Source organism: Mobula birostris, chromosome 8 (genome assembly GCF_030028105.1).
Source record: "Mobula birostris isolate sMobBir1 chromosome 8, sMobBir1.hap1, whole genome shotgun sequence".
Taxonomy (NCBI): Eukaryota; Metazoa; Chordata; class Chondrichthyes; order Myliobatiformes; family Myliobatidae; genus Mobula; species Mobula birostris.
In genome coordinates, this window is record NC_092377.1 from 166,505,089 (window position 1) to 166,525,013 (window position 19,925).

Consider the following 19,925-nt stretch of genomic DNA (forward strand, 5'->3'; position numbering starts at 1 on the left):
TTTAACTTGCAACATACACTCAGTAGCCACATTATTAGGTACCCCTCCCCATACCTCACTGAGTATGTTCATGGTCTTCTGCTGCTGTAGCCCATCCACTTCAAGGTTCAATTTGTTGTGCGTTCAGAGATGCTCTTCTGCACACCACTGTTGTAATCAGTGTTTGGATTCCTATCATTTTCCAGTCACCTTGAACTAATATGGCCATTCTCCTCTGACTTCTCTCATTAACAAGGCATTTACACTATCACTCATTGGTTTTTTTTGTTTTTCATACCATTCTCTGTAAACTCTAGAGACTGTGTGAAACTATTTGATTACCAGTTTCTGAGATACCGCATCTGGCACCAACAGTCATTCCACGGTCAATGTCACTTAGCTCACATTTCTTCCCCCATTCTGATGTCTGGTCTGAACAACAACTGAACCTCTTCTGTCTGTCTGTATCTTGTTTTATGGCAGTTGGCATCCAGCTTAATGGTGCATTACCACCACCCTCTGCTCCAGAATGTGTACTAGACATACATTCTAAATCCCTTCACCCAATATCTCACACACACACACACACACACACACACCCCCTACACTTCACCCTCCCATCTTTGACCATCCTAGTATCCTATTCCTGTTTATTCGTCATATTCTATAAAAAAAACCCCTGTACCCCTTAAAAATGCTAAAAATATCCGGACTTGTGCTCTCTCACCCATGCCCAGCAACCCTTTTAATGTGAATTCCTGCATCCCCAACTCCCTTAATTTATTTCTCATCATCTCTCTCTGTATCCCATACTTCCTGCAACTCAGAACTACATGTTCTACTGACTCCTCTTCCTGACATTCCTCACACAATCCTGTCTGGTGTTTCCCTATCATTTTCAATGTTTTGTTTAATGCACAATGCCCCAGCCTTAACCTAGTCCACACAATTTCCTGTCTTCTGTTTCCATTACCTACCCTAGTAACTGCAACACTCTTTTGTATTTGATATAAATGCGTCCCTTTCCCCTCCCTGTCCCATCTTTCTTGCCACATTCGGTTGACTTTTTCCCAGATTACACACTTAACCTCTGCTTTACTGATACTAATGTGCATTTCCACATTTTCTTTCTTTAACGCCCTCTTTGCCAACTCATCCACCCTCTCATTCCCCTTCACCCCTACATGTGCTGGAACCCATAGAAATTTTACCTGACCTCCCTGATTTGCAATCCTCGTAACTAACTGAAGGACTTCATAAAGTACATCTTGCCAACTGTTTGTGTGAAAAGATCTTAAACTTGCTAGAACGGAGGATGAATCTGAACATATCAATGCTTTGACTTGTCTGGCTTTCTGCACCCATTGCAACGCAACCAACACTGCCAGTATCTCCACTGTAAACACTCCTAATTTATTAGCTGTTCTTCTGCTGATTCCAATTTCTTTTGCTGGTATGACCACCCCAAACCCTGTCACTCCTGTTGCAGGTTCCTTCGCACCATCTGTATAAATGTGAGTATAATCACTATACTTTTCCATCACATGACAGTTAAATGCATTTACCAAATCTGTTTTATATCTTTCTTTCCTTTTTACCTCTAACAAATGCCAGTCTATGTCAGGCCATACAAGCTTCCATGGAGCTACAACCGGATAAACTACTGAAGGACTTATCCTCAGATCAAATACTCCACATTCTTTCACGATATCATTCCCTACCCGACTAAAGGTATCCCTCTGAAACCTCCCATTTTCCCAGCATTCCTGCAACACTCCTTTAGTAGGGTGAGAATCATTGTGCCCCTGCAAGTTAGCCCAGTAGTTTGCCATCAGTTGCATCCTTCTTAGTTCCAAAGGCATTATTCCCATTTCTACCTGTAGGGCTGACACTGGTGACGTTTTAAAAGCCCCACTGCACACTCTCAAGGCCTGAGCCTGAATCACATTCAGTTTCCTTATAAGAGACCTAGCTGCTGATCCATATACTATATTTCCATAACCCAATACAGATCTTACTAAAGCCACATACATTCTCTTCAAAGCTGAACAACTTGCTCCCCATTCCTTACCAGTCAAACATCTCACCACATTTATTACTTTTTTACATTTCTCCTCAACTTTCCTGATATGGTCTGCCCATGTTAATCGTGAATCAAATATAACTCCCAGAAATTTAAATGATGCAACCCTTTCTAATTCAACCCCATACATCCTTAACTTCTTCCCTACCTCAACCCTTTTCCTGGTAAAAAAAAAATACAGATTGAGTTTTGTCTACTGAAAATCTACATCCCCAATCATAACCCCACTCCACCACTTCATCAATTGCTTCTTGTAGTTTCCTGATTATATGATCCACGTTCCTGCCTCTTTTCCACAAGGCCCCATCATCCGCAAACAGTGACCTACCTATATCCACTGGTACCTTTGTGAAGACATCATTGATTATAATCATGAAAAGTAATGGGCTAATCACACTACCTTGAGGTGTGCCATTTTCCACTATGTACGACGTCTGCATGCTTTTATGCATCGAGACACTGCCACATGATTGGCTGATTCGATATTTGCACTAATGAGCAGGTGTACAGGTGTTCCTAACAAAGTGGCTGTTGAGTGTAGATAGAAAATGCAGAGAGCAGGGGTTTCCAAACTGGGGACTATGAACCCCTTGCTTAATGGTATCGGTCCATGGCATAAAAAAGGTTGGCGACTCCTAGTTTAGAGGTGCACGGGTTAAACACAGGTTAATCAGATTAGCTTAGATGTGCATTTTATCCAGCATAGACGAGTTGGGCCGAATAGCCTGATTGTGTACTGCTCTATGACTGTGCCTTTAGGAATACTGAGATTCAAACCATATCAGTCACCCATAGATATACAATCAGCTGCTGACACCTGATATGTAACACTGACACACTCATACACAAAATCACTAATCCGTGTACGTGAATGTGTACCCACCCCCGTTAGCACAGTCTGATACTGACACATCATCTTACCGGTCTAGGAGGAAGTCCACGCGCTCACGGGGAAAATGTACAATCTCCTCATAAAGAGTGGCGGGAATCGAACCCCGTTGCGTGATCATCGGCGCTGTACGCCGCGCTGATGTTCTTGTCCTGGCGCGCACTCGCAGGACCGGACCCGAACGCGGAGGAACGGTAGCCTCTCTCTGTCACAGCCGTTGTTGGCACCGACTCAGCCCGGGTGCGGTGGAAGGTGACCTCGGTCACGGGAAGAACTGACAACGGGAGCGGAAGGCGGCAGATTCCCCGTGATGAGACGGAGTCTAGAGGTTGGACACGGGGATGCCAACGGAGCCTTGGAGCAGCAAATCCAGGAGACAAATCATTCTCCAACACAATAACTCTGCTAAGGCACTGAATCGGTCCTCCTTGATAATCATAGCATGTGGGAAAAGCCATTAACTTGACAAGCGTAAACAGAAAACAAGGGCTTGCGGCTCTAGTTAAAGATCATGATTAGTAAATACAGGTGCTTGAGAAACCGCGAAGCTCAACACTCCGAAGCAAGCCGAGTCTTGGACTTAACTCATCACTTTCTCTGTAACTGTAACCCGATATTCAGCACTCTGTTAATATTTTCCTTCTGTACTATCTCAATATGTTTTTAGTTTGGAATCATTGAGGAGTTGGTAATTGTGGACAAGATTAAGGAAATTGATAAGAAATATGTTACAGCTCCCTCTGAGGAGTTATAAACAAAGAACTGAACTTCAAATGGAACACAGTTTATTACTTTCGTCCTCGATTGTAAACCAATTAAAGAAAACAAGAAGTGAATTTTATGTACACAGTAACAAAATTGGCAAACTGCTGGCTAATCAACTGAAGTCTAATTATGCTAAATCTCAAATTAATCAGATTTATAACCAAAATGACCGACTGATACTTGATCATGCGGGGATTAATCAAACCTTCTGACATTTTTATTCTTCCTTATATCAATCAGAGTCTCCTCGAGACTCTAAATATATGGATGATTTTTTAGATAACCTAGACTTCCCTGAGATTTCACAGGATATGTCTTCTATGTTAGATACTCCCATTACCACTGATGAGATTAAGAATGTTATTTCCTCTTTGAATTTGGGGAAAGCTCCTGGCCCATATGGGTTTACCGTAGAATTTTATAAATGTTTTGCACCTTCATTAATCCCTTGGTTCTGTAGGGTTTTTGAGGCTTCATTAAAACTTGGTAAACTTCCCGAATCTTTCAATAGAGCGTCAATCTCTCTAATATTAAAGAAGGATAAAGATCCTGCTCAATGTGCATCTTATAGACCAATATCTTTATTAAATGTTGATTCTAAAGTTTTTTTCTAAGTTATTAGCAAACAGATTAGAAAAAGTACTTCCTTTTATTATTTCGGAAGACCAAACGGGTTTTATTAAAGGTCGTTACTCTTTTTATAACATTCGCACACTGTTAAATATTGTTTATACCCCCTCACAAAATGTTCCTGAGTGTGTTATCTCTTCAGATGCTGAGAAAGCTTTTGATAGAGTAGGATGGCCTTACTTATTTAAGGTGCTTGAAATGTTTAACTTTAGCTCGAAATTTATATCCTGGATCAAACTGTTATATCATTCTCCTGTGGCCTCGGTCCCTACCAACTCTCTAAGCTCAACTTTTTTCCCTCTTTTTCGAGGTACTCGACAAGGTTGTCCTCTTAGTCCTTTATTATTTGATATTGCATTAGAACCTCTTGCAATTGCCATTCGAGAATCTCCAAATATTACTGGGATAACTCGGGGCTTAAAGTCCCATAAAATATCACTCTGTGCTGATGACTTACTTTTATATATTTCTAATCTTCAAAAATCCATCCCTGCTGTTTTAGAGTTATTAGCACAATTTAGTCTCTTTTCAGGTTATAAATTAAATCTTAGTAAGAGTGAACTTTTCCCGATTAATAAACAACTTCCCTTATATCATAACATTCCATTTAAATTGATTAATAATTATTTTTCATATCTTGGGATTAAAATTACTTGTAAATACAAAGATTTATTTAAGATTAACTTTTTACCCTTAATTGACCATATTATTCAACTTTCATCTAAATGGTTTCCTTTATATTTAACTTTGATTGGTCATATTAATGCAGTTAAAATGTTTTTTTTGCCAAAATTTCTATATATATTTCAGGCATTACCAATCTTTGTTCCAAAATCTTTTTTTGATAAAGTTGACTCAAAAATTTCTTCATTTATTTGGCAAAATAAAAACCCGAGACTGGGTAAAATACATTTACAGAAAGCTAAGAGAGATGGAGGTTTAGCATTACCTAACTTTAGATTCTATTATTGGGCAATTAATATTCGACATATGAAATTTTGGTTACTTGACCAGGATATACTATCCATTCCTAAGTGGGTAGCATTGGAATTACAATCTGTTCAGGGCTATACACTTGGCTCTATTTTAGGTTCCTCTCTTCCTTTTGATTTGAAACGCCTTAAACAGGTGTCTAACCTGCTAGTTAAATATACCTTACGTATTTGGTTTCAATTCAGAAAATTTTTTGATCTTAACCAATTTGGGCTAGCGATTCCTATTTTAGGTAACATTTTTTCCTCCCTCTTTTACGGATCGTGCTTTTCAAATTTGGAAGACTAAGGGTATTTCACGGTTTTTGGATTTATTTTTAGATGGTTCCCTTATGTCTTTTGAACAATTATCTAATAAACATAATTTATCAAGAATACATTTTTTTAGATATCTACAAGTTAGAAATTTCCTAAGTACTATAATTTCTTCTTTTCCAATGCTTCCTCCTACATACATTTTAGATACTATAATTAACCTTAATCCATGTCAGAAAGGTGCATCGGCTATGATTTATAATATTATTATGAAACTTAAGAAAGCTCCATTTGATAAGATTAGGGTAGATTGGGAACAGGAATTGGGGTCTATCATTTCTGTGGATGACTGGGGGCAGATTTTACAATTAGTCAATACTTCCTCTATCTGTGCTAAACATTCCCTAATTCAATTTAAAGTTGTTCATAGAGCACATATGTCCAAAGATAAATTAGCTCGCTTTTATTCTCATATTAATCTTTTTTGTGATAGATGTCTGGGGCAGATATCCTCTTTAACTCATATGTTTTGGTCTTGTCCTACTCTGGAAACTTTTTGGAGAGACATTTTTAATATTATCTCCAAGGTATTGAATATAGATATATCTCCTCACCCTATTACTGCTATCTTTGGACTACCTAAAATTTCCAGTAATCTTTCTCCTTCAGCCCGTAGAATGATTGCATTTCTTACTTTAATGGCGAAAAGATGTATCTTACAACATTGGAAAGAGCTTAATGCTCCAACTACCTTGTTTTGGTTTTCTCAGACGATATTATGCTTGAATTTGGAGAAAATTAGAAGCAATCTTTATGATTCCTCACTTAAATTTGAACAGACCTGGAGATCTTTTATTCACTATTTTCATTTAATGTAATTTTTTTTCTCTTTTTTTGCTCCATATTTATATACCCTTGTTTTTTTTTACTGTTTTTAATGGAGGTCGGGATTGAGGACGTGATTTTAAGTTTTTTAACTCTGCTTGGTTCCAAGTTAGCCCATTGCTTTGCTTTGCTTTTAGTTAGTTGCACGGTGGTTTTTTGGGGTTTTTTTTTCCTTTTCTCTATTGATATATATATATATATAAAAATCAGTATACTATTATGTTACCTTAGTATGTTATGTTTAAATTACATTGTATCTTTTTTGTATTAATATCTCCTGTAATTTTATTATATTCTAACAGTGTATTAGTGCCTATATGGCTTACCTTTTTGTATACTTATTCAATAAAAAGAAAGAAAGAAAGTTTGGAATCATCAGACAGATGGAAAGCAAAGCGCAGCTTTTCACGGCAGCTCGGTCGGTGTGATTACAGCGCCACAAATCATCAGTTAGGGTTGGATTCCTGCCTTGCCGGTTCTCAGCCGAAAATGTCGCTCTTTATTCCCCTCCATAACTGCTTACTGGGGTTTTTAAAGATGGTTGGAGGGAACTCTAGAGGGAGAGAATCATGGTCATGTAGTCCATGATCGCCCACGCCCTGCGACACGGCGCATAACGAAGATCGTGATGGTGGGTAGGTGTGTGGAGCGCACCGCCGGGGGTGGTGGTGGAGGCAGTTACGTTTAAGGGATTCTTAGATAGGGTTATGGTTGATAGAAAAATGGAGGGCCATGTGGAAGGGAAGGGATAGATTCATCTTAAGAGTTGGTTAAAGGGCCAGCACATTGTGAGTTAACAGGAAGTAAACAATAGAATGTGGGGTAGGGTGGGGTGTGAATGTCTTTGCTCAGAGGGTGGTGAGTGTGTGGAACAAGCTGCTAGCCAAAGTGGTGGATGTGGGTTTGATTGTAACATTTGGATAAGTACATGGGTGGGAGGGATATGGAGGGCTATGGTCCAGGTACAAGTCGTTGGGACCAGGCAAAATAATATTTTGCCATGGACTAGATGGGCTGAAGGGCCTAGTTCTGTGTTGTAACACTGTGAGTCTCCACTAAACTGTGGTTTCTGGTTGATTCCACAGGGACGCCAGTGCTCAGCAGATCCTGACTGTGGCCCAGGAAAGTTCTGCCTTTCCTCTCGACGCGAAGAACCCATCTGTAGCCCTTGCAGAGGGATCAGGAGACGGTGCCACCGGGACACGATGTGCTGTGCAGGGAGCCACTGTCTGAATGGTAAGAGCTGTGCTAAGTTAACAGTGATCTTTCAGCAAAACCTTTGCTTCCTTTACAGGCAACAGGTAGATCTGCCCTTTCATGTACTTCAGGTCTATAGGAAATGGAGAGGGAAGTATCTCTCCAACAACTGTGGCTAACATATAGTTACTTGGGGTCCACATATATTGATCCCCCAACGTTGCTGCACAGGTTGATGAGGTGGTTAAGTAGGTGTATGGTGCGCTAGCCTTCATTTATCACGGGTTTGAGTTTGAGAGCTGCAAGGCAATGTTGCAGCTGCATGAAATGTTGGTTAGATCACACTCGGAATATTGTGTTCAGTTGTGGTCACCTCATTATAGCAAAGATGAGGAAGCTTTAGAGAGGGTGCAGAGGAGATTTACTCGGATGCTGCCTGGATTAAAGAGCATGTCTTATGAGGACAGGTTGAGTGAGTGAGGGCTTTTCTCTTTGGAGTGAAGGAAGAAGAGAAATGACTTGACAGAGGTGTAGATGAGGCATAGACAGATAGGGTGGACAACCAGCACCTTTTTCTCAGGCGGGAAAGGCTAACACAAGGGGCATAATTTTAAATTGATTGGAAGAAAGTACAGGACGGGTGTGAATGTCAGAGATAGGTTTTTTACAGAGTGGTGGGTGTATGGTATCTTGAACAGACCTCTTGGTCAATAGGAGCTCTTGACCTTGTGGACTACGTTGTTATGATCTTGCATTCCATTTATTTAGTTTTACCTGTGCTTCACTTCCTTTGTAGCTGTTGCACTTTATTCGGCATTCTGTTATTGTTTTTCCTTGTTCTACCTGAATGCACTGTGTAATGGTCTGATCTGTATGAACAGTATGCAAGACAAGCTTTTCACTGTATCCTTGTACATGAGACAATAAGAAACTAACAGCAAGTAGTTCACAGAACATTACCCAGTACAGTAGAGCCCTTTGGCCCATGATGTTGTGCCAACTTTGTAACCCACTCCAAGATCAATCTAACCCTTCCCTCTCACATAGCCCTTTCTTTTTTCCTTCATTCATGCACTGATCTAAGAGTTTGTTAAACATTGCTCATGCATCGGTGGTAAGGAAGGCAAATGTAAGGTCAGCATTCATTTCGAGAGGACTAGAATAGAAAAGCAAAAGATGTAATGCTGAAGTTTTATAAGACATTGGTCAAACTACATTGTGAGCAGTTTTGGGGCCTCAGAGCGGTTCCAAGAGGAGGTTCATAAGAGTGAATCCAGGAATGAAAGAGAGGAGCATTTGATGGCTCTGGGCCTGTACTCGCTGGAGTTTAGAAAGATGAGAAGGGATCTCATTGAAACTTATTGAAAGGCCTAGACAGAGTGGATGTGGAGAGGGTGTTTGCAATTGTGGGGGCGTCCAAGACCAGAGGGCACAGCCTCAGAGTAGTGGGACATCCATTTAGAACAGAGATGGTGAGGATTTTGTTAGCCAGAGGGTGGTGAATCTGTGGAATTAAGATGACTGTGGAGGCTGGGTCGTTGGGAATATTTAAAACAGAGGTTGATAGGTTCTTGATTAGTCAGGGTGTCAAAGGTTACAGGGAGAAGACAGGAGAATGGGGTTGAGAGGGATAATGAATCAGCCACAATGGAATGGTGGAGCAGACTCGATGGGATGAATGGCCTAATTTTGCTCCTATGTCTTGTGTTCTTGTGTTTTATGGTATCTACCTCTACTACAGTCCCTGGCAGTGCATATCATGTACCCACCACTCTCTGTGTAAAAATGCAGTCATCGATATACAGTAATTGTTCAGTAAATTTCCAGTAATTCTAGTATAGCTGATTCTGTATTTTTCTTGAAATGTAGTTTTACTGCAGAAAGTAGACTACAAAAAGCAGTAATAACTCCCCTTATTTCCCCTTCTTCCCTTTCCTCTATGGTTCACTCTCATCTCCTATCAGATTCCTTCGTCTTCAGCCTTTTATCTCTCACTTATTACTTCCTATCTTACTTCTGACTTCCCTCCTCCTCCCCCACCCAACCTGGTCTCACCTATCAGCTCATACTCCTTCCTCTCCTGCCACCTTGTTCTGGGTTCTTCCCCCTTCCTTTCCGGTCCTGATGAAGGCTCTCGGCTCGAAATGTCGCCTGTTTATTCCTCTCCATTGATGCTGCCTGACCTGCTGAGTTCCTCCAGCATTTTGTGCGTGCTGTCCTTGGGGACACCTTCTACAGGAGAGCTCACTAGAGATGACTCCTTGCTGATAACAGCATAGCTTCAGACAATATGTGGACATCCATATTAAATTGTGCTATGACAGCTCTGGGTGTCGAAGTTCAGAGCTCAATCCTCGTGTCCTCTGTAAGGAGTTTGTACGTCCTCCCCGTGGAACGTGCAGGTTTCGCCCAGGTGCTCGGGTTGCCTCCAAAGACATACCAGGTAGTTTTGTAACTTCAACACATTAATTCAAAGGAACGCTTGAGAGTCCGAAATATGGGTCTAACTTCGTGTTAACTTTAAGTGAGGCACGCATATAACACATGAAAGTGTGATGATGTCTGCAATTCACATATCTACAGTGCCTATAAAAAGCATTCACCCCACCCCAGAAGTTTCCATATTTTGTTTTACAACATTGAGTCACAGTGGGCTTAATTTGGCTTTGTTGTGACTCTGATCAATGTAAAAAGACTTTTTCATGTCAATGTGAAAATAGATCTACATTAATTACAAATTACAAATATATAACACAAAATAATTGATTGCATGAGTATTGCCCCCCCCCCCCTTAATGACACCCCAAATCATCACTGGTGCAGCCAATTGGTTTTAGAAGTCATGTAATTAGTAAAATGGAGATCACCTGTCTGCAGTCAAGGTGTTTCAATTGAATGTAGTGGAAAATACACCTGATTCTGGAAGGTCCAACAGCTGGTGAGTCAGTATCCTGGCAAAGACAAAAGAACACTCCAAGCAACTCTGTGAAAAGGTTATGGAAAAGCACATGTCAGGGGATGGATAGAAGAAAATTTCCAAGTCACTGAATATCCCTTGGAGTACAGTTAAGTCAATCATCAAGAAATGGAAAGAATATGGTGCAGCTGTAAATCTGCCTAGAGCAGGCTGTCCTCAAAAACTGAGTGACCGTGTGAGAAAAGGACTAGTGAGGGAGGCCACCAAGAGACCTATGACAACTCTGGAGGAGTTACAAGCTTCAGTGGCTGAGATGGGAGAGACTGAGTATACAACTGTTGCCTGGGTGCATCACTAGCAGGGCCGGATTTAGTGGGGCTAGGGCCCCTGGGCTGGAGGCCCTGATGGGTCCCTGCCGACACTGTAAAATGCTGCTGTACCAAGCAAAAAAAGACAAAGGTCATACTGGCCTAAACATCAAAGTTGTGGACCGAAATATTGGTTTAGTACAATATGTAGGCTATAAACTTACAGGCCTTAAGAGAGAGGACAGAAAGTAATGCAGATTCTTAGTTTGAAGGACAGCATCTAAAGCACTCAAAAATTGACCTAGGCTTAGTTGGCTTAGTAAAGTTATAAGGGAGACAAAGTATGATGTATCCAATCTTAAATCTTCATTTAGTTATTGCTGCACATACCATAGGCCTTAATTCTCAAACAATGCCAAAGCATTTTTATCTAGGTATTTTTCTCAACCGTGTGTTCTGAGAAAGTAAAATGGAAATGAGAGACAAAAAGGCCAAGAGAGATGGCACTATAGCAAACTAGGAAACTTGACAATACTTCAACAATCTTTTTGAAAAATGAGATCTCGCACATACCAATCTATTGCTGTGCTGTGTGGCTTGCAGAGTAAAGACCACTTATTACTTACTAGGTTTGTAAACAGTCAACTATTAGCCTATTGCCACAAAAACAGGAACAGCACTGACACACAAGCCTAGGATTTACAAAGTCAGATGCTTGTTTTTCAAAATTAAAACCTAGCTCTTCTGGATTTCTTCGCAGCAAAGTGCTTGATCAGATCCCTAAAATCCAGTTTCCGAACAAGATCACTTTCAAGTGACATCAGAGTAAGATGATTCAGCCTGTCCTGTCCCATTGTGGACCTGAGCCTATTCTTCACTAGCTTGAGCTTGGAGAAAGATTGCTTACCACTTGCATTTGTGACAGGGAGAGTCAGGTAAAGCCTCAAAGCAATGCTTACATTTGGGAAGATGACCTGCAAGTTTTTTCTCTGAGGAAGCATAAAAGTTCTGTTGCGGATGAAATATCTTTGCCACTTACAAATTCTCTGAAATGGACAATCTCCTCCACAAAGTCTAACTCCAGGTCAGCTGAATATCTGCTTTGGAGATCAGATGCTCTGTTGCACAGATCTTGTACAGAGAGAGAAGGGATATTGTTTAGGATGCCAAATGTGTTGTTAGGGTCATTATATGATGCAAATCTGCAATCAATTTCTGCAAGTAATCTATCCATCACGACCAAAAAAACAGTAGCTGAGAATTTTCTCTGGCTGGCAAGCCAACATCAGGTGTTGTGGATTCATCCGGAAAGGCGAGACGTTTTCTTTGTCGTTGGGTGTCTTCTTTGTACACTTGTGTGACTGTTGGAGACATAGTTTTAGTTTGGGTTTCAAAAATATCAAATTGATCACGCAAGCTTGTTATGTATCCCCGTAGTGATTTCACCAACTCCACAGCATTATACAGGTCTAGATTTACAGCTTGCAATACAACACTTGCATTTTCAAAGCGCTGAAGAACGCAATGTCACAATTTGCTCAGAAAAGCTATCTCAAGCTTGTCCATTTTTTTGTATAGTGACCTTGCTTCATTTCTGGTTGCCACGTTCTGATTAATGTTATCTGCAATGCTCTTTAACGAATCTTGAATATTGGCATAATGTCCACACAATGCCTGTGTGGCTTCTGCATGTGCAGCCCATCTAGTATTAGAGAGAGAGTGCAGAGTTTCAATGCGCTTGCTCGCATTAGGCTGAAGTCCTGCTGTCACCACCCTCACCTAGAAGTTGAACACATTCTGCACGAAGCCGAAAATATCAGCTGTTTCAACACAACAGTTGACACTGTTGATTCCAACGAGATTCAATGTGTGTGCTGCACATGGAATCCACTCAGCAAGTGGATTAATTTCCTTGATGCGGGATTGTAAACCTTTGTAAGCACCGGACATATTTGCAGCATTGTCATAGCACTGCCCCCTGCAGTTGCTTATGTCAATATTCATCTCACATAAAGCCTCCCCTGTGTGGCTCTCGACGGGTAGAAATCGTAAGAATCGCTCCTGAATGTTTCTATCAGTTGACACGTATCGTAAAATGAATGTGAGCTGATCTACGTGTGCAACATCTGTGCTTGAATCGATGCTAATAAAAAAGTATTTGGCCATTTTCACTTCACTGACGATCTCTGACAGAACTCGATTGTTCATGAGCTCAATAAACTCCTCACATGTTTTAGGTGGAAGATATGAAGGGGTGCCTGATCCTGCACTTCCAAATTTCTGTATGTGCGCCTTCAAAAACGGGTCAAACTCACTTATTACTTCTGAATGCCCATCATGTGGTTGCCATTATCAGGCCTGCCAAATATGTCACTGGAGCCTCGGACAGCCAGTCCCTTCTCGACCAAAAACTTCACAACCGCCACCACTCTTCTCAATATGTCGGTCCAGTAGACGCACTCTGACTAGAACTGTTTTTGCAGTTCTGTATCTATTCTTCCGCTGTCAGACGCTAGTGTAATGTAGGTCAGTATCGTTTTCCTGTGGTGTTCGCTATTTTCATGCTCTCCTATGCGCTCAGCAGCGTGTTTCCAGTCGCTAAAGCCAGTTTCGAAGATGGACTGACAGTTACCATCACTGAAGATGCGGCATGCGAAACAAAACACACAGCCGGTGGGAGGGGAATATAAGAGTCATTGCCTTGATATGTACTCGCCGTTTACAAGCCTGCGTTTGAAGTGAAATTTGGAGAAAAAACGCCTCTGCTGTTTGTATACTCGTTCCGAAGCTTTGATATCCACATCCGTATTCTGACAGGACTCCGGCCCTTTCTCAGCCCAGTATGCTCGGACTGAATCATCTAACGTTTCCTTTCCCCAGCGAGCAGGATCAGTGCTGTAAGAATCCTCAGCAGCGGTTACGTTAACATTCATGGCGGCCCGAATTGGTTGTTTGGAGGCCTCTGTAGTTGAGAATCCCAAAGTCATGTTCCCTGCCTCTTACCGTTAGCTGCTGACAGTGGCAAGGACGGTGGTCCTGTGCTAACACTGGTGCTAGCGCTAGCTGTTGAGCAAGTCTCCATTTGTCCACCGGTCTCAGACTGTGACAACAGCGATGGTACTGCTGCATCATCGAGAACAGGTTTAAAAAATTCTGTCAATTTCAATGTCTTTTTTAATGCTTCTTTCTCACGGTCCTCTTTTTCTTGTTTCATTTCTTTTCTGTGCTCCACTCTCGTATTTTTTTTTTGTCCGCCATGATGATAGCTACCTATTTTGGGCCCTTCTGCAGCCCAGCCTAGCCTAGCCCTGCCTAAAGTCCGGCCCTGATCACCAGTCATAGCTTTCTGGGAGAATGGAGAGAGAAAGCCACTGCTGGAAACAAATCTCACTTAAAATCTTGGCTAGAGTTTGCCAGAAGGCATGTGGGAGACTGAAGTCAGCTGGAAGAAGGTTCTATGGTCTGATGAAACCAAAATTAAAGTTTTTGGCCATTAGACTAAATGCTATGTTTGGCGTAAACCAAACACAGCTCATCATCAAAACACACCAGCATGGTGGTGGCTGCATCATGCTGTGGGGATGCTTCATTACAGCAGGCCCTGGAAGGCTTGTTAAGGTAGAGGGTAAAATGAATGCAGCAAAATACAGGGAAATCCTGGAGGAAAACCTGATGCTGTCTGAAAGAGAACTGTGATCAGGGAGAAGATTTGTTTTCCAGCAAGACAATGACCCCAAGTATCAAGTCAAAGCTACACAGGGATGGCTTAAAAACAACAAAGTTAATGTCCTGGAGTGGCCAAGTCAGAGTCCAGACCTCAATCAGTTTGAGAACTTGTGGCTGGACTTGAAAAGGGCTGTTCACTCACAATCCCCATGCAATCTCAGAGCTTGTGCAGTTTTGTAAAGAAAAATGGGGAAAAATTGCAGTGTCCAGATGTACAAAGCTGATAGAGACCTACCCACACAGAATCAAGGCTGTAATTGCTGCCAAAGGTGCATCTACTAAATACTGACTTGAAGGGGGTAAATACTTGTACAATCAATTATTTTGTGTTTTACATTTGTAAATAATTTAGATCACTTTGTGGAAATCTGTTTTCACTTTGACATGAAAGAGTTTTTCTGTTGATCAGTGCAAAAAAAGGCCAAATTAAATCCACTCTGATTCAATGTTGTAAAACATGAAAACTTTGGGGGGGGGGGATTTTTTATAGGCACTGTATAACCAAATCAATTATGTAAACAATAAAGATTGCTTAATCAAACAAAATATTTACAAGATTACTGAAATACTAAATACACAGCAGGAGGTTAATTGGTCATTGTAAATTGTCCCATGGTTTGGTTAGGGTTAAATCAGGTTTGTCAGGGATTGCTGAGTGGCACGGCTCGAAGGACCACAAGGATCCGTTCCGTGCTGTCTCTCTAAATAAATAAATGTCATTATTGTGTGATGGCTGCCACTTGTTCATTCAACATTTGACCAATTGGAATCATCAGTGAGGGAGATTATCACTTTAAACAATTACCCAAAGCTTTGGAAGTGCTCTATTCATGTGGATTTGACCAAACAGAATAGACTAGCCACGGGGAGTAATGTAAGTAGGGAATCTCTGAATTGTAGCAAGTGAACGGGTATCTTTGATGCCAAGAGAATGTGTTGCTTGAGGGGAAAGTGATGCTCTAGCAAAGATCTGACCTCTATTGAACTGTAAACCTTAGATGTTTATGGTTACTGGGCAGTACATCACACACACAAGTCACTAAAGGAGCTGTGTTTCAATACAAGATGGACAGTAACTCCCAGAGGATATCCCAGTGTTCGGAATGAATTTAACTTCAGAAAATGAGATACTATTCGGATTCAAGGTTCAAAGATTCAAAGTAGGTCTATTATGAAACTATGTTTGCAGTTTACAACCTTCACAGACAACCACGAAACAAAGAAATACTATGGACCCCTTTCAACGAAAAACATCAAACACCCAATGCATGAACAAATAACAACTCTCACAAATGGCAAATAGATAGAAATACACTGAATATAAAATATCAAACCACAGAGTCATTGAAACAGTCCAGGAATGTCCAGTTTAGTTTAATTCAGTTCAGTCTAGCGCTGTGTCATTCACTGCCAGACCACCTTGACCAAAATCGCACAACATAGCAATAAAAAAAGTTGTAACCAGAAACACATCGTAACATGAACTCTCCATTAAACTCTTGCCAAGACCCAGGGCTCTGGCACCATCCTCTAGCAGTATTGAGCAAGAAAAGACTGCAAATGATATAGACTGGAAATGATAAAGTACTGGTGGTTGGGTTTGAGGAGGGGTTGATCAGCCTTACTGCTTGGGGAAAGCAATTGTTTTTGATTCTGGTGGTCCTGGCGAGGAGGCTACATAGCCTCTACCCTGATGGGAGTGGGACAAACAGTCCATGAGCAGGATGGATGGGATTGTTCATGATACTGTTGGCCCTTTTCCAGCACCATTTTGTATATATGTTCGTGATGGTGAATAAGCTGGCGCTGGTGATGTGTTGGGTAGTTGTGACGATCCATTGCAGAGTCTTCCTGTTCACCGCAGTTCTGTTTCTGTCCCATGGAGTGATACAATATCTGATTTAACTTCTAAACATCAGTTATAGCTTTAAGTTCAGACAAATGTTTCCTTGGTGTATTGCAAACACAAAACAATTACTTTTAAAACATAAATTAAACACCTTTCCTCGTAGGTAATGACGGAAATGATCACCAATAGCTGTCTACACCTGGAGAATTGTGCTCAGTTCTGGTCGCCTCATTATAGGAAGGATGTGGAAGCTTTAGAGAGGGTGCGGAGGAAATTTACCAGGAATCTGCCTGGATTAGAGAGCATGTCTTATGAGTGAGCTAGGGCTTTTCTCTTTGGGTGAAGGAGGATGAGAGGTGACCTGATAGAGGTGTACAAGATAAGGGGCATAGATAGAGTGGACAGCCAGAGTCTTTCCCCCACAGGTGCAATGGCTAATCGAGGGGCATAATTTCAAGGTGAGTGGTGGAAACTAAAGGAGAGATGTCAGATGCATTTTTTTAAAACAGAGTTGGTGAGTGTGTGGAACGCACTGCTGGAGGTGATGGCAGAGGCTGATACATCAAGGACATTTAAGAAACTCAGGCACATGGATGATAGAAAACTGCAGAGCTATGTGGGAGGGAAGGGTTAGATTCATCTTAGAGTAGATTTATTATGGGCCAAAGGGTGTGTACTGTGCTGTAACGTTCTGAGTTCAGGTGAAAGTTGCAACTAGCACTGCAGACTTCTGTACTTGAGATCATCATTGCTGCTTTGCGTAGTGGTTAGCACAACGGAATTACAGATCAGGGTGTTCTGGAGTTAGGAGTTCAATTACAGCTCTCTACTATAAGCAGTCTGTCTGCATCCTCCCTGTGATGGTACTACCAGGGAACCTTCTCAAAACAATTCCAGTTTTATTAAAATTCTTTGAACTTTTATTTATTGAGATACAGCATGGAGTAGACCATTCCTGCCCAGCAATGATAGGACAATTTACAATGACCAATTAATGTACCAACTGGACCACCTTTGGACTGTGGGAGGAAACTGGAGTACCCAGGGGAAAGCCAAGCAGACACAGGGAGAACGTACAAACTCCTTAGAGGCAGCACTGGGAATTGAACCTGGGTCGCTGGTACTGTGAAGCATTATGCTAACCACTATGCTACTGTGGCGCCCCAGAAGTACTCCACATCCGTTCAGTGTTGTTGTTAACATGGTTCTGTTCTAGTTCCTCACCTTCCGCAAAATCTGTTTTATCAACAATCACCCCACCTTTATCTACAAGGCAAGTGTAGGTTATTGTCAGGTGCATAAGCACAGGTGTGATCAAATACTTATTTGCAGCAGCAGCACAGGCAGATTTCATATCATTAAATTTGTTCTGCGGCAGCATGTCCAGTGCATATATTCTAAAAAATTACTAAGTTACAACAATAAGAAACATAGACTCAGTGGCCACTTTATTAGGTACACCTGTACACCTCATTAATGCAAATATCTAATCAGCCAATCATATGGCAGCAACTCAATACATAAAAGCATGTAGACATGGTCAAGAGATTCAGTTGTTGCTCAGACTAAACATCAGAATGGGGAAGAAATGTGATCTAAGTGACTTTGGCCATGGAATGATTGTTGGTTCCGGATGGGGTGGTTTGAGTATCTCAGAAACCGCTGATCTCCTGGGATTTTCACACACAACAGTCTCTAGAGTTTATAGAGGATGGTGTGAAAAACAAAAAAAAATCGAGTGAATGGCAGTTCTGTGGGCAAAAATACCCTGTTAATGAGAAAGATCAGCCAGACTGGTTCAAGCTGACAGGAAGGTGACAGTAACTCAAGCAAGCATGTGTTACAACAAAGGTGTGCAGAAGAATGCACAGCACATAATAACATTTCTTCCCCATTCTGATGTTTGGTCTGAACAAAACTGAACCTCTTGACCATGTCTACATGCTTTTATGCATTGAGTTGCTGCCACATGATTGGCTGATTAGATATTCACATTAATGAGCAGATGTACATAATAATGTGGTCACTGAGTGTAGAATCATTGAGTAATTCAACACAGGATCAGGCCCTCCTTGGTCCAAGATGTCCATCTAATCCAGTCTTATTGTCTGCCTTTTGCTCATAACCCCCTAAACCTTTCCGAAATCTACTTACCTAGAAGTCTTTTAGACACTGTTATTGTACTTACCTTGCCACTTCTGCATGGCAGCATAGTGGCTAGCCTGACTCTTTACAATGCCAGCAACCTGGGTTCAATTCCTGCTGCTGTCTATAAGGAGTATGTATATTCTCTCTGTGACCAAGTGGGTTTCCTCCTGGTGCTCCGGTTTCCTCCCATATTACAAACACGTACAGGCTAGTAAGTCGTGGGCACTGGAAGTGTGTCAACACTTGTGTGCTGCCCCCAGAACAATTTGTTCTGTTGGTCGTTGATGCAAACAACACATTTCACTGTATGTTTCAATGTATATGTGACAAAGCTAATCCAATCAATTTGTTAATTCCCATCTCTAAGTCCTGTTGGATTAGGGCATAGAGTTTTTAATTCTTCTGATATTTCTCTTGTGGATTAACTTTCCTGTGCTTATAATTTTTACATCATCACCTACATACATGTAATTGTTCAGTAAATTTTCTAGTAGTCTCGCCAATTCTGTGTTTTCTACAAGTTTCTCAGTTTTTCTGCGGCTGGTGTTTCTCCACCTGAATCTGGCTATTTCACAGGCTACATGTTATCAATGAGATGTACCTTATCTCTAATCTGAGTATGAGATGACCACAATGTCTTTGTCTCTCTTTGTTCCTGTAACATTTATTAAAATAGTTGAGCCATCAAGTTTAATGCCTCATTATCGTCTTCCAATGAACCCTTGGATCAACATCACCAGATATGTTCGACCAAAAAAAATCACTGTAATGTGAAAAATCTGTACAGGACAGGAGGTACCACTTGTCCTGTTGCGTGTGTGCAATATTTACAGTTTTATTTAGGTCTTGACAATGTATCCCAATGGAACAATGAATCCTATGTTTCATCATTTCAAGTAATCTGAGAAAATCAAGGCGTCGCTGAAATAAATTTGCTTTTGAGGAAAAATAAAGGCTATACAAGGCATTGGTAAGACTGCAGTTGGAGTATAGTGAACAGCTTTAGGCCCCTTATCTGAGAATGATGTGCTGGCTTTGGAGAGGGTCCAGAGGAGGTTCACAAGAATGATCCCAGGAATGAAAGGGTTAATGTACGAGTTGTAATTGATAATTGATGGCTCTGGGTCTGTACTCACTGGAGTTTAGAAGAGTGGGGGGGGGAAATCTCATTAAAACCTATTGAATATTGAGATAGAGTGGATGTTTCTTGTAGTAGGAGAGTCTAGGATCAGGTTCAGGAACAGTTATTACTACTCAGCCATCAGAACCAAAAGGGATAATTTCACTCATCTTCACTCACCC

At 41.2% G+C, this 19,925-nt stretch overlaps 1 protein-coding gene across 1 annotated transcript in view; it reads left to right on the plus strand.

The window, feature by feature from the left end:
* Nucleotides 1-19,925, plus strand: part of LOC140201943 (dickkopf-related protein 4-like) — a 51,469-nt gene that overhangs the window by 7,582 nt on the left and 23,962 nt on the right. Inside the window, exon 2 of the mRNA XM_072266786.1 lies at nucleotides 7,564-7,714. Coding sequence (XP_072122887.1) covers nucleotides 7,564-7,714 — 151 coding nt within the window. The remainder of the gene's footprint in view (nucleotides 1-7,563; nucleotides 7,715-19,925) is intronic.